We start from the raw sequence: 14,320 nt of genomic DNA on the forward strand, positions 1-14,320 counted from the left end.
CTGTCTGGCAGCCATTTTGTTTGCGAATTTTCATGTCCAAAGCCATAACTCAGACATGCTTGAACAGATCTCATTCAAAGTTGGTATTAGGACAGTGTTTTATGACATACATGTGCATATCCATTTTCGTCGTGATACGATCCAATATGGCTGCCTGGCAGCCATTTTGTTTGTGAATTTTCCATGTCCAAAGCCATTACTAAGACATGCTTGAACAGATCTCATTCAAAGTTGGTATTAGGACAGCGTTCTATGACATACATGTGCATATCCATTTTTGTCGTGATACGATCCAATATGGCTGCCTGGCAGCCATTTTGTTTGTGAATTTTCCATGTCCAAAGCCATAACTCAGACTCCATTTTCATCGTGATATGATCCCCCATACCCAACCAATCCTTTATTGTTGGAGGCATATTCCATGTCCAACAAGCACACACAACATATCTAAGTCTGTTTGTTTTAGGTTCACAAATGTTGTTGCGTGATCACAGTAGTGATAATTCCTTAAAACCCAATTATAGCGGGGACTATGTCATTCTCAATGACTTGTTATTATATACTATTCAAACCCCTCCACTTGTAATAATAATAATAATAATAATAATAATAATAATAATAATAATTTATTGTTTAAAGACCACTACACAAACATGTCTCAGCGGTCTGAACATTACAAAATGAGAAAGACTAGCAAAAGAGCAACAAGAACAAAAATCTAGCTTAAGAACACAATGAATATTTTAAAAGTGTCTAAAACCAAAATCGGATTTGAAAATTAGCAATCAATTTAATAAACATCAGCAATAGCATTGTCGGAAAATATACGTTTTAAGACTCTTCTTGAAAGGAGCAAATTTCTCAAGTAGTCGAAGATCAAGTGGTAAACTATTCCATAGTTTAGGAACATACACACTGAAAGCCCTGTCACCATACGTTTTAGAAGGTTGTTTTCCATGATCTTTAATAGAGCAAGGATTCAACCTGATTCCAACACTCTTTCTCGTATTATGTAATGGATGATCGATACTGATAAGTTCGGACAAGTATTTTGGCGCTACTTCTCCTTGACAGATAATTTTGAAGATAATACAAAGAATTTTATAACGAACTCGCTGTTCGACTGGCAGCCAATGTAAATCCTTCAGCGTTGGAATATATAGCAATATATACCGGAGTTTTCTGAAAACTAGCCCTGGGCCACTATTCGGAAAATCAGGAAATTCGGAACCACAACAAAGGAACTAAATAGAAGCTCAGGGCGATTATTTGGCAGTCAACACTCAACAGCCATGTGGCTCATATCATTACTAATGGGGACATACCAGTTTAGGAACACAACAATTAGGAAGATAAGAATAATAATTTCATTTTATGATAATTCAAATATATCAAATGAAACATTTTATATGCTATCATTCTATCAGCATTGATTGTATTGTTGCTTTTATTCATAAAGGAGCTTCAAATGATTTATAGTAGAACCCCTTTCATGAAATGAAGTCTCCCATCCAATGCATGTGTACAGTGGCTCGTAGTGGCCCATTCCATTTCGGGTGTGTAGATTGCTTGTTAGACACATAACACAAATGCATTCCAAATCTGAGCATTTATGCTGCTTATTATCACTTACTTTGTAATATATAAAACATTACACGATCAAAAATATACACCACCTGTTTCATTTTCTCCTTACATGCAATTAAGGTGTAACTAAAATTAATGTGCTAAGACCAACCCTAGAGAGAAATGGTATGCGCCAAGGCATTTCCCACCATATATTATCTGTTACTATCTGTAAACATAGGACGTCCACACTACCTCTCAAATAAGCTACCATTTCTCAAGTACATGTGCAGTGCAGTGTGGCTACCCATCTCGTAAATAATTTAGACCTGATCTGAAATGCGAATGGCTGTAAAGTTTTAAATGGACAACACAGAAAATGGTCAATCTTTTGAGCTATGGATTTATAGGAAAACTACTGACCAGCATGACACAAAATGAACAGTCTGATTCTAGAGTTACAGATAGTCAACAAAGTATTTTTTTTAGCACTGTAGTGTGATATTTGCCAAAGCCTTGAGGACTGGCGAATTTGAATTTATCTCGATACCGTCACACGGACTACCTCTCTAGTCAGGCAATGTATGTGTTCCTATTTTTGTTCGTGAGATTTTATAGGATCAACTTTGAAGGGGTCAGTTTCTTTGTACAGTTGTGATGGTTTGTTAGCAAATGTCTGGGTTTTCCCGACAAGTTTGACAAAACGTAACTACAACTTTTGTCGTTATACTGCAATCATGACTAAGTAAAACTGTTTTTCAATGTTCTTGTCGCATATTTCTGTCAATTCCTGATCCTTCGTGAGATCCAAGTGAAGTCGTCATTCGATGTTTTTCGTTTCATCGATGCCTCAAAAATAACCAATACAAATAGAATAGAATTGTCAATTGACTGAAACCAAGCATGTCAACGTTATATTTATTATTATAAATTGGATATTGTTCAACTAAAAGTAGTGTACGTCTGAATATACAGATTCATAGGCAAGATTCAATGTTTCACATTAGCGGGACATGGGACCACTAATTTTTTTCAGCAGGACCACTGCATTTTTTCATCACTGGTCCGGGGACCACCAGTTCACAAAATGATTTGTTCACCCTGGATAAACTTGACATTAGCCTTGTACCGATCGTTAAATCTCCATGAACTCATTTATACATGACATTACACATTACTTCAACTCTCACTTGATGTAATTCACTTTGTGTGCACACTCACCATGCAAATTACCCTGACCTATTTTTAGACCCAGTGTGTCGCATTGACAGTGACATCTGCGGATCTCCATGAGTCATCTGCCGACTTGTTGATCGATCTCAGCACAAAGGTGTCTGTATCTACCTTCACGATCACATTCTTCTCATGTAAAAACATCCATTTATTATTGGCACTCTAAGTTTACGTTTTTTTTCAACGGAACATTGGAACTAAATAAAAACTAACGTTACCAATATAATAAGGCAAAATTCTTGCCGTAGTGAATCTGAAAACCCCATTAGACGCCCACCCGCCAAATGATCACCCATGGACAACTTTACGGATGGGCTTGTTTTCGGAAAACTCCGGTAGTAATATTAATTTGTGGACCTGCAATCTCGTCATTTCCAGTGCAGGACACAGCAGTGCTTCATGCACTAGTAGTAACATAGCAAAGGTAATACCCCCATGGGACATACAGACAGGAAGAACAGCGCCATCACAGTCAATTGCACAAAGGACAATTACGAAGCAATGATAACCAAGTCATGCCCATATCTGGATGTGTGACATGTATTAACAACTTATACCAATCCATGTCAGAAGAAAGAAGAAAGAAAGTACTCAGAAGAAAGTACTCCGACTCATCACATTTTCTGATTTTCGTGCTCCCTCTGCCCCTCTGTTTCACCAACTTAGCATCTTAAATGTTCACCAGTTATGCATATTTAATACTTGTTTATTTATCTTTGATTTGAAAAACAACAATTTCTCACAGACAGTGCACGACTACCTCGACTCAATACCACATAATTATGTGACGCGACTCTCAACAGGAGACAAATTCTACATTCCAAAAGTTAATCTCACTTTGAGCCAACACAGTTTTAAATACACAGCCACAAAACACTGGAATTCGTTACCTGACCAACTGAAAAAGATAGGAACAAGATCTACCTTTAAATCCAAATTAAAACAGTATTTACTAGTCTAAGTCAATTTACTCTGAAAACATCGTTATAACCCTCGTTTGCCCCTTGTATATATTTTCAACAGGTGTATTTTTTTGGTATTAAGACATCGCTCTTCGAGCATATGTTTTCTTTGTGTGTGTGTGTGTGTGTGTGTGTGTGTTTCCCTGCTTGTTTGTTTGTGTGTGTGTGTGTGTGTGTGTGTGTGTGTGTGTTTTGCTTTCGTTTTGGTCTGTTATTTCAAGTTTTTTTTTTGGTTATTTTTATATCATATTACTGTATATGTTTTCCTTGGGCCTCGAACTCGACTAGTTTGAACAAACTATTTTTGTGGTCCAGCCAGAAGTTCAAGTTGTTCTTTTATATATACTTTTTTTTTCTCATTGGCGATGTGATTACTTGATTATTTCATTTTCCTCACTTGATATGTAAATTTTTTTTTCGACCTCTGGCAAATAAATAATAATAATAAATAATGTCAAATTGAAACGTGTCATCCGAGTCATCACGGTGTGGGTTTCCTGAAAAAAATATTTTGAGCAACAGGAGAAATTCTGTACAAATTAAATGTTTTTGATGATACATACTTTATTAGGTCCATGTGATAATCCATATTTGTGGCATTAACATGTCTCTCATAAAATTGTAATTTGGCCACCACTTTCCATAGCTGACGAATTGAAAAGATGTATAGTGTGTACAATGTCTTGTGATTTGTTGATGGGTTCAATTTGCAACATTGTTTGTTGTGGCAGACTCTAAATAGAAATGAAAATATGTCAGGGGCTGCTCATTTATAAAATATGATGCATGACATTCATTGACTCTTTTGCTGTAAAATGTAATGAATTTTTAATTTCAGGCATAATCTGATCAAGGATCATTTGTCGTGAATTTTAAGTGAAAAAGGAAATAAATCTTTACTTTGTTCAGTTTAATTCAAACTGAAGAGTTATTTTGTAGTTGCACCCCTATGGATATGATATAGGGTAAGCGATTGGGTTACATCGCAGTTGCTACAAATGAGGTACATGCCATCCATGAGATCCTGTTATACACAAGATCATAACTCTATGAACTGTGGTTCGAGCATTAGGCAATATCAATTTTGGAGTCAAAATGTGTACGGTCATAACTTTTTGCTGTATTAGTAGTAACTACCATGTCTTATCAACAGTTGACTGGACATTTAAATTTAGTAATCACAGTACAAATGTATGAAAAAAGAAGGCTTGGGAGAGTGATCAGATTAAATCTGTGTTTTTGACATAGTTTTTTATGGGACATAGGATCTAGTGATGTCCAGTCTGTAACCCCCCCCCCCCCACCCAGTAGTCTTGTATTGATGCTGTTCATTTGATCAACAGAGTTTTAATACAAGAAAGAGCTCTGATTGTTTTTAACAGTATTTTAATGATTTTCCTCACTGATTTGATCATTATTAATATGCATGTAGTACTAGCACTGAAGTAGTATAATGTGGTTTCTATTTCAGTCAGCATAACATAAAATTCATAATTTTTTTAATGAAAATAATAGAAAGAACAGTCTATGTGACAAGTAACTGTATATTGTACTGTATAGTGTCATGGAGCTAATAAAAGAATGTGACATTTAAAAATCTTAAATATAGGTGATCACAATAGGTGTATTGTCTGACAAAAGTGCCACATGTTATGGTGTCCTGTCCTTACTCCCATTACAGTATCTGTATTGACTTGTTACTTTCAATTCTTAAACTATTTACTCCTGAACAAAAAAAATCACTGGAACCATCTACTTTACTTTCTTTTCTTCAAAAATTATTCTATTTCCATATGTATTGCATTTAAAAGTCATGTGATACTTATCCATATATATCTATATTATACTTGGGGATACTTATCTATGTATCCATTGTATGTCTAGTATTTGTAACCTATACTTGGAGACACTTGTCTATATATGGAGATACTTATCTATGCATGTCTATATTTGTAACCTATACTTGGAGATACTTATCTATATATGAAGATACTATATATGTTTATATTTGTAACCTATATCTGGAGACACTTGTCTATATATGTTTATATTTGTAACCCATACCTGGAGATACTTATCTATATATGGAGATACTTATCTATACATGACTATATTTGTAACCTATACTTGGAGATACTTATCTATATATGTCTATCTTTGCAACCTATACTTGGAGATACTTGTCTATATATGGAGATACTTAACTATACATGTCTATATTTGTAACCTAGACCTGGAGAAACTTATCTGTATATGTCTATATTTGTAACCTATACTTGGAGATTCTTGTCTATATATGGAGATACTTATCTATATGTCTATATTTGTAACCTAGACCTGGAGATACTTATCTGTATATGTCTAGTATTTGCAACCTATACTTGGAGATACTTGTCTGTATATGTCTAGTATTTGCAACCTATACTTGGAGATACTTGTCTATATATGGAGATACTTATCTATATGTCTATATTTGTAACCTATACTTGGAGATACTTATCTGTATATGTCTAGTATTTGCAACCTATACTTGGAGATACTTGTCTATATATGGAGATACTTATCTATACATGTCTATATTTGTAACCTAGACCTGGAGAAACTTATCTGTATATGTCTATATTTGTAACCTATACTTGGAGATACTTATCTGTATATGTCTATATTTGTAACCTATACTTGGAGATACTTGTCTATATATGGAGATACTTATCTATATGTCTATATTTGTAACCTATACTTGGAGATACTTATATATACCTATATTTGTAACCTATGCATGGAGATATTTATCTGTATTTTTACCTTTGCCACCTATACTTGGAGATACTTATCTATATATATATATATATATATATATATATATATATGTATATTTGTAACCTATACCTGGAGACACTTGTCTATATATGTATGTATATTTGTAACCTATACTTGGAAATACTAAATCTATGTATGTCTAATATTTGTAACCTACACTTGGAGATATTTATCTATATAAGAATTGGCGGTTTCCCTTTTGACATACATTTCATGCTGTTTGATACAATGATCAAACCCATTATCCTGTACGGCTCTGAAATATGGGGCTATCAGTGCTATGATATTATTGAACGTCTTCAGCGTAGATGGTGTAGGGTCTTTCTGGGCTTACCACCGAGTGCGACTAACGAGGCAGTTGTAGGAGAGTGTGGACGCGTACCAGTTTTCGTATGGTCACTTAAACGTTGTGTAAATTTTTGGCTTAAATTAATCGAGCTACCTCCCCATCGATTGCCTCGTCAAGCGTATCTTATGTTATATAATTTAGATTTAATGGGTAGACACAACTGGGTATCCTCTGTTAAAAATATTTTATATTCTTATGGGTTTGGACTCGTATGGCTTTGTCAAGAAGTAGGAAATAAGGATATCTTTATTAGTGAATTTGTAGCAAGAGCACAAGACATTTCGAAACAATTATGGTGGACTCATATACAGTCTAAACCTAAATTGCGTACATATGTAAATTTTAAGAGTTTACTTGAACCCGAGAAATATTTGTTTTTGAACTGTGATTTTAAAGTACGACAGATTATGGCATGTTTTCGGTGTGCATGTTTGCCTTTAGCTATTGAAACAGGTAGACATGAGGGTATAGAAAGTACGGCTAGATTTTGTCAAATTTGTAAAAGAAATATGATTGAAGACGAGTACCATTTTTTGTTTGAATGCTTCCTTTATAATGATTTGAGATTGAAATTTATTCCAGAGAATTTCATACTGTTTCCTAACCTATGTAAATTTAACCGTCTGATGGCCTCAAAAGATGATGCTGTCCTTAGGAAACTATCAAGTTATATCTATAAGGCTTTTCAGAGACGTAAAGAAATTTTGTCTTCAAGTTAAGTGTTGATTCTGATTTTTTATAACTTTATCGTACCTCTGTATGTTTGTATGTAACTGTGCTTTGATTTCACTGTAATGTAGATCCCTTGATTTCACGCACTCTGTAACTGAAAGTCATGATCTGACTTTGAATTTTTGTAACCTCCTTGCAAATGGGCCGGAGGCCTGGAAATGCAATAAAACTATTCTTATTCTATATATGTCTAATATTTGTAACCTATACTTGGAGATACTAAATCTATGTATGTCTAATATTTGTAACCTATACTTGGAAATATTAAATCTATGTAACCTATACTTGGAGATATTTATCTATATATGTCTAATATTTGTAACCTATACTTGGAGATAATAAATCTATGTATGTCTAATATTTGTAACCTATACTTGGAAATACTAAATCTATGTATGTCTGATATTTGTAACCTATACTTGGAGATATTTATCTATATATGTCTAATATTTGTAACCTATACTTGGAAATACTAAATGTATGTATGTCTAATATTTGTAACCTATACTTGGATATATTTATCTATATATGTCTAATATTTGTAACCTATACTCGGAAATACTAAATGTATGTATGTCTAATATTTGTAACCTATACTTGGAGATACCAAATCTATGTATGTCTAATATTTGTAACCTATACTTGGAGATACCAAATCTATGTATGTCTAATATTTGTAACCTATACTTGGAAATACTAAATCTATGTATGTCTAATATTTGTAACCTATACTTGGAAATACTAAATCTATGTATGTCTAATATTTGTAACCTATACTTGGAGATACTAAATCTATGTATGTCTAATATTTGTAACCTATACTTGGAAATACTAAATCTATGTATGTCTAATATTTGTAACCTATACTTGGAGATACCAAATCTATGTATGTCTAATATTTGTAACCTATACTTGAAGATATTTATCTATATATGTCTATCTTTGCAACCTATACTTAGAGATACTAAATCTATGTATGTCTAATATTTGTAACCTATACTTGGAGATATTTATCTATATATGTCTATCTTTGCAACTTATACTTGGATATACCAAATCTATGTATGTCTAATATTTGTAACCTATACTTGGAGATACTAAATCTATGTATGTCTAATATTTGTAACCTATACTTGGAAATACTAAATCTATGTATGTCTAATATTTGTAACCTATACTTGGAGATACCAAATCTATGTATGTCTAATATTTGTAACCTATACTTGGAGCTATTTATCTATATATGTCTAATATTTGTAACCTATACTTGGAAATACTAAATCTATGTATGTCTGATATTTGTAACCTATACTTGGAGATATTTATCTATATATGTCTATCTTTGCAACCTATACTTGGAAGTACTAAATCTATGTATGTCTAATATTTGTAACCTATACTTGGAAATACTAAATCTATGTATGTCTAATATTTGTAACCTATACTTGGAGATATTTATCTATATATGTCTAATATTTGTAACCTATACTCGGAAATACTAAATGTATGTATGTCTAATATTTGTAACCTATACTTGGAGATATTTATCTATATGTGTCTAATATTTGTAACCTATACTTGGAGATACTAAATCTATGTATGTCTAATATTTGTTACCTATACTTGGAAGTACTAAATCTATGTATGTCTAATATTTGTAACCTATACTTGGAGATATTTATCTATATATGTCTATCTTTGCAACCTATACTTGGAAGTACTAAATCTATGTATGTCTAATATTTGTAACCTATACTTGGAAATACTAAATCTATGTATGTCTAATATTTGTAACCTATACTTGGAGATATTTATCTATATATGTCTAATATTTGTAACCTATACTTGGAGATACTAAATCTATGTATGTCTAATATTTGTAACCTATACTTGGAGATACTTATCTATATATGATAGTTCTATCAAAACACATTTGGAAACTGAAAAGAAACAATGAGCCTTTTTCTGTATCCTGGTCCACAGCAAGACAGCCCAAGCATACACCAAAATAAAACAAAATGATGCAACCTGTGTTTAACCAAAAAACTAACCATTATTAAAGACAAAAACTCTACACTAAACAAAAGAACTGAGTTGATATCTAAATGCTGACACGAGAATAAGTTTTATTTGTCCAACTTCAATAGAGAATCTATCACCTAAACTAAACCCGTTAACTAACGAAACACTAAAGCCTGACATGAAACAACCCGCCAACACCTACTTGTCCGCACCCAATATCTCACACAATAACAACCAACACCTTCACACACACACACAGCACCAACCCACCAACACATAGACAATAGTGATGATATTTCTATTGTCTGCACTCTATATAAACAGCACACCCAGAGAGTAGAAATCAGTTGTCTGATGATCGCACTATTTGTAATCTATATTTGTATATGTCTATATTTGTAACCTATACTTGGAGACACTAATATTTCTAGTATTTGTAACATGTACTTGTAATCCAAGAGAAACTTAAAGCTGTAAATTTTTGCTGTCCTGTAAAACCTGTCAATGTCATTGTTAAACTATAAACAAATACTATCTCTTTTTTAGACATTTATGTCTGCACAGCACTTATGTATGTTTGTTTGTGTTTTTTATATCTGATTAGGCTTTCCCAATTACAAGATTTGAAGAGCCGGTTACACTATGTTACCATGCCAACATATCATCTTGGAAACTGGCTACCTTCAGTATTCAAGTATTATGCATGTCAAGACCATGGGTGTGGTTATGATCAAATCAAGTTTGATATAACAGGTTAGTACTGTGACTCAAGGCAGTTGTAACTGCTAGCAGTTTGGAGCTGATAGGAATGCCTTCTGTTGAACAGTCTGTCTGTTTTTCTGTCAGAGTGTGTCTGTCTGTCTGTCTGTCTGCCTGTTTGTGTCTGTCTCACCATACACAAACATTTTTCACATGGTCTTCATTGGCTAAATTATTTGTCATGAAAAATTTGCTATTTGTACACAGGAATTGTAAATCAAAGAGACTTTTTAAGTTAGAAAACAAGTTCCTGTGATACTATTAACTTATTTTGTTAACAAAAAAAAATTGCAACAGATAAACTGGTATACTTAGAGCCTGTTAATTCATTTACAACTAGATGTAAACTGAATGCCTATTGTGAGGAAACACATATTTTTGATTAGTTTCAGCAAGTGTCATCAAAGTTGTAATCTGAAGAATAGGAATTATTTCACATTTTTAGCACAACTGAACTTGTTCAGTAGTGCTATAGGGATCGCCCGGCGTCTGTCTGTCTGTCTGTGTGTGTGTGTGTGTGTGTGTAAACAACTTAAAGTCAAAAACCGCTGAAACGATTGCCACGATATTTGGTGGGTCCATTACTTTGGGTGTCTAGTTGGGAAATTGTTCAAATCAAAATGATCGCATCACAGGTGTGTGATTTGGGTCAAAAAATGTGATTTTTGGTCAAAAAACTTAAACTCAGAAACTACTGGGCAGATTGGTGCGAAATTTGGTGGGAACATTCTTAAGGGGGTGTAAAGTAAGATTTGTTCATGACGGGATGATTCCATCAGTGATATGCAAATTAGGGCTAAAAATGTGTCTTTTTGGTTAAAAATCTATAATTCTAAAACTACTGAGCAGATTGGGCTGAAATTTAATGGGAATGTATCTAGGGATGTATGGACGAAGAAATATTAAGCATACCATGATTCCATGAGTGATATGCAAATTAGGTGTAAAAATGTTCATTTTTGGTCAAAAACTTATATCTCAAAAAGTACTTGGTCAATGAGTCTGAAACTTGGCGAGATGTTTCTGAAACTTATTCTGCAGATTTTCTTAAAAACATTTTGACAAAATTGGCCCTAGCGACCATGACCACACCCTTTAGCAACAACCAAATGGCAGTATATTTTGGTCAAATAACAACATCATCTGGTAACCAAGTGAGTAAACATTCAAAAAATGTATGCAAATACCCTAGCAACCATGACCACGCCCATAGCAACAGCAAAACGGTGGTGTATTTCACAAAGATAACAACAGGGTTTAATAGACAATTGAATAAACATTCAAAAAATGTATGTAAATTTTCCTAGCAACAAGACCACGCCCATAGCAACAGCCAAATGATCACGTATATTGCAAAGACAATATCAGGAATTCATACACAAGTGAACAAAAACATACACAAATGTATGCAAATATATCTAACAACATGACCACGCCCATAGCAACAGCCAAATGATAGCATTTATCGTAAAGATAGCAACATGGTTGGATAGGCAACTGGATAGTTATTCAGCAAATAAACACCTATTGTTAGTATAGACTAGCATATGGATAAACATTTTAAAAAACTACAGTTGTGCTACAACGCCATTGGCGGTATTTTTAATGTTTTAATGTTTCTAGACGCAGAATTGGGCTACAAAAGAAACGTGTCCACTTGATGACATTCTCTCACTTCAATGCACACTCTGTATCTCTTTTCCACCAAATTGAATATTTTAAATACCATTCAACTTAGTAAATTCTATTCCCTTCTTACCTTCTGTAAGGAAGGTTATATATTAGGGATGTAAAGTCTGTGTGTGTCTGTGTGTCTGTGTCTGTGTCATCGTTTTCTCAATTCAAATGAAATTTGGTGCACATGTTCTTTAGGGTAATGACGAGAACTGAGTAGGTTTTGGTAAACAGTATGAATATTAATGAACCATTTACATAATTATTTGTTCTTTGGTGATTAGACTATATCTTAGAAACACACACTTAAAATTCAATATAATTTGCATAATTGATGATTTTCTGTAATTTGGCTATATATGAAGAGTGCAAGCTTCAAGTTCTATATAATTTGGTAGTGCATTCATGATAACACGGTGCGCACTTCCTCAGACCACTATAGAGAACAGACTAGAAATGCGGCTTTCCATTGGTGTGAAGATGTCACTTATTTGCTTTAGTGGTAATCTTTTAATCCTAATTAGGGCCGTTGTTTATGTACGAAGTCGCGATGTTACATTTGATCATGTAAAGTAACGCAATATTTTGAGTCCTGCAGAGTAGCTACAATAATTGTAGCATTTAATGTGATTTTGAGTGCTTATCTTCTGTTTTTGAATTTGTTTTCATTGCGATGTTTAACTGGAAGCAAAAGCTACAATTCCGAAAATTCTTGAACGAACCGTAACACAACAATCCTACTAAATTTACTTGCCATGGTTATTTAAAACACATAAAATCAACCTTTTTATGATATTTGTAAAACTTTCCGGTCCATGTTAAGGAAACTATGAGCGATAAACCCGGTAGAAATTTCAGGGCCTCAAGTATGCATCCCGAATTCCTCAGAAAATTGGTATTCCTAAATGTTATTCCAAAATGTGTTAGCTGGTACGAAAGAAGAGATGTCAGTTGAGGTTTAGGCATTTACAGTATCTAAAATGGTGGACTCTAGTGAAAGGTACAGCGAGTTGAAAATACCCAAAAATAAGGCCTGTGAGCAGCCGTTCAAAGAGTAAACGGTCGCGATCTGAAGGATAGTCTTTTGAAAAGTTGCAGTTTACTTAATGTCTCGTGGACTGATTTCCAATGTGGTGTCGGCCATAATGCTCATTAACATATCAAAAATAGAAAAGAAGATGTGCTGACTTAAAATCAACAAATTTGAGTAAGCTACCCTCTGCGCATCAACACACCAGATATCAAAGCAATCTGACAAGTAGTATTTGAGGAGATGATGAAAATATCATTTTTGAAAAAAAAATAATTGAAAATGGCACAGATCAACTTGGCATGAACAAATCTGAATAGCCTCCCCCCAGGGAACATGCACACCAAATATCGAAGTATTCTGACTGTTACTTTTGGAGAAGATGATGAAAATAAGAAAAGTTGACGGACACCTATGATTCACTTATACCCTATACTCTATACCCACCTATACCTAAAGCTACGCTTTCAGCTTTTGCTGACAGCAGAGCTAAAAAATGGAAATTAGTTGTCTGGCAACTAGTCAAGTCCGTTCCCACTTATTTAAGTGTGTAACAAAATTCGACAAATATCTTTAGGCAAACTGTTCATATTTTCTGAAAATAAATGTACAATGGATTTCTTCATTACTGGGGTTTTGTAGTCTGTATTCAGATGCAGATTATGTTTTGTCGTATTCCTAAAAAAACCTCTGAAATGTGTTTTATTTAACACTAGTTGTCTGCAAATACATAACCTATAACATTCAATCTAATAGTCAGCATGCACAATGCACATACATACAGAATGTGCACTACTCATTCACTGAGGATTCGAACACATGAAATATAATCTATCGTCTGTACTATCTCCTCCAATAGTTAACAAATCATTGAGAATGACATAGTCCGTGCTATGATTGGGTTTTAAGGAACTGGCAGTTTATGTTGTCATTTTTTTGATATCACTACTCTGATCACGCAACAACACTTGTGAACCTAAATCAAACAGACTTAGATATGTTGTGTCTGCTCATTGGACATGGGAACATGCCTACTCATGCCTATTCTTCAAGATGACGTGTTGGAATAAACCATTCAACAATAGAGGATGGGTCGGGTACAGGGGGGGGGGGGATGACCTGTTATGGCTTTGGACATGAAAACTGCACAAACAAAACCGCTGCCAGGCAGCC

General features: G+C 33.9%; 1 protein-coding gene across 1 annotated transcript in view; it reads left to right on the top strand.

Annotated features, from left to right (window-relative positions):
• The first annotated feature begins 10,326 nt into the window (after window positions 1-10,326).
• LOC144443344 (uncharacterized) overlaps window positions 10,327-14,320 on the top strand; it is a 49,793-nt gene continuing 45,799 nt past the window's right edge. Inside the window, exon 1 of the mRNA XM_078132800.1 lies at window positions 10,327-10,437. Coding sequence (XP_077988926.1) covers window positions 10,335-10,437 — 103 coding nt within the window. The 5' untranslated portion in view covers window positions 10,327-10,334. The remainder of the gene's footprint in view (window positions 10,438-14,320) is intronic.

The sequence above is a fragment of the Glandiceps talaboti genome, chromosome 12, assembly GCF_964340395.1.
Source record: "Glandiceps talaboti chromosome 12, keGlaTala1.1, whole genome shotgun sequence".
Lineage (NCBI taxonomy): Eukaryota > Metazoa > Hemichordata > Enteropneusta > Spengelidae > Glandiceps > Glandiceps talaboti.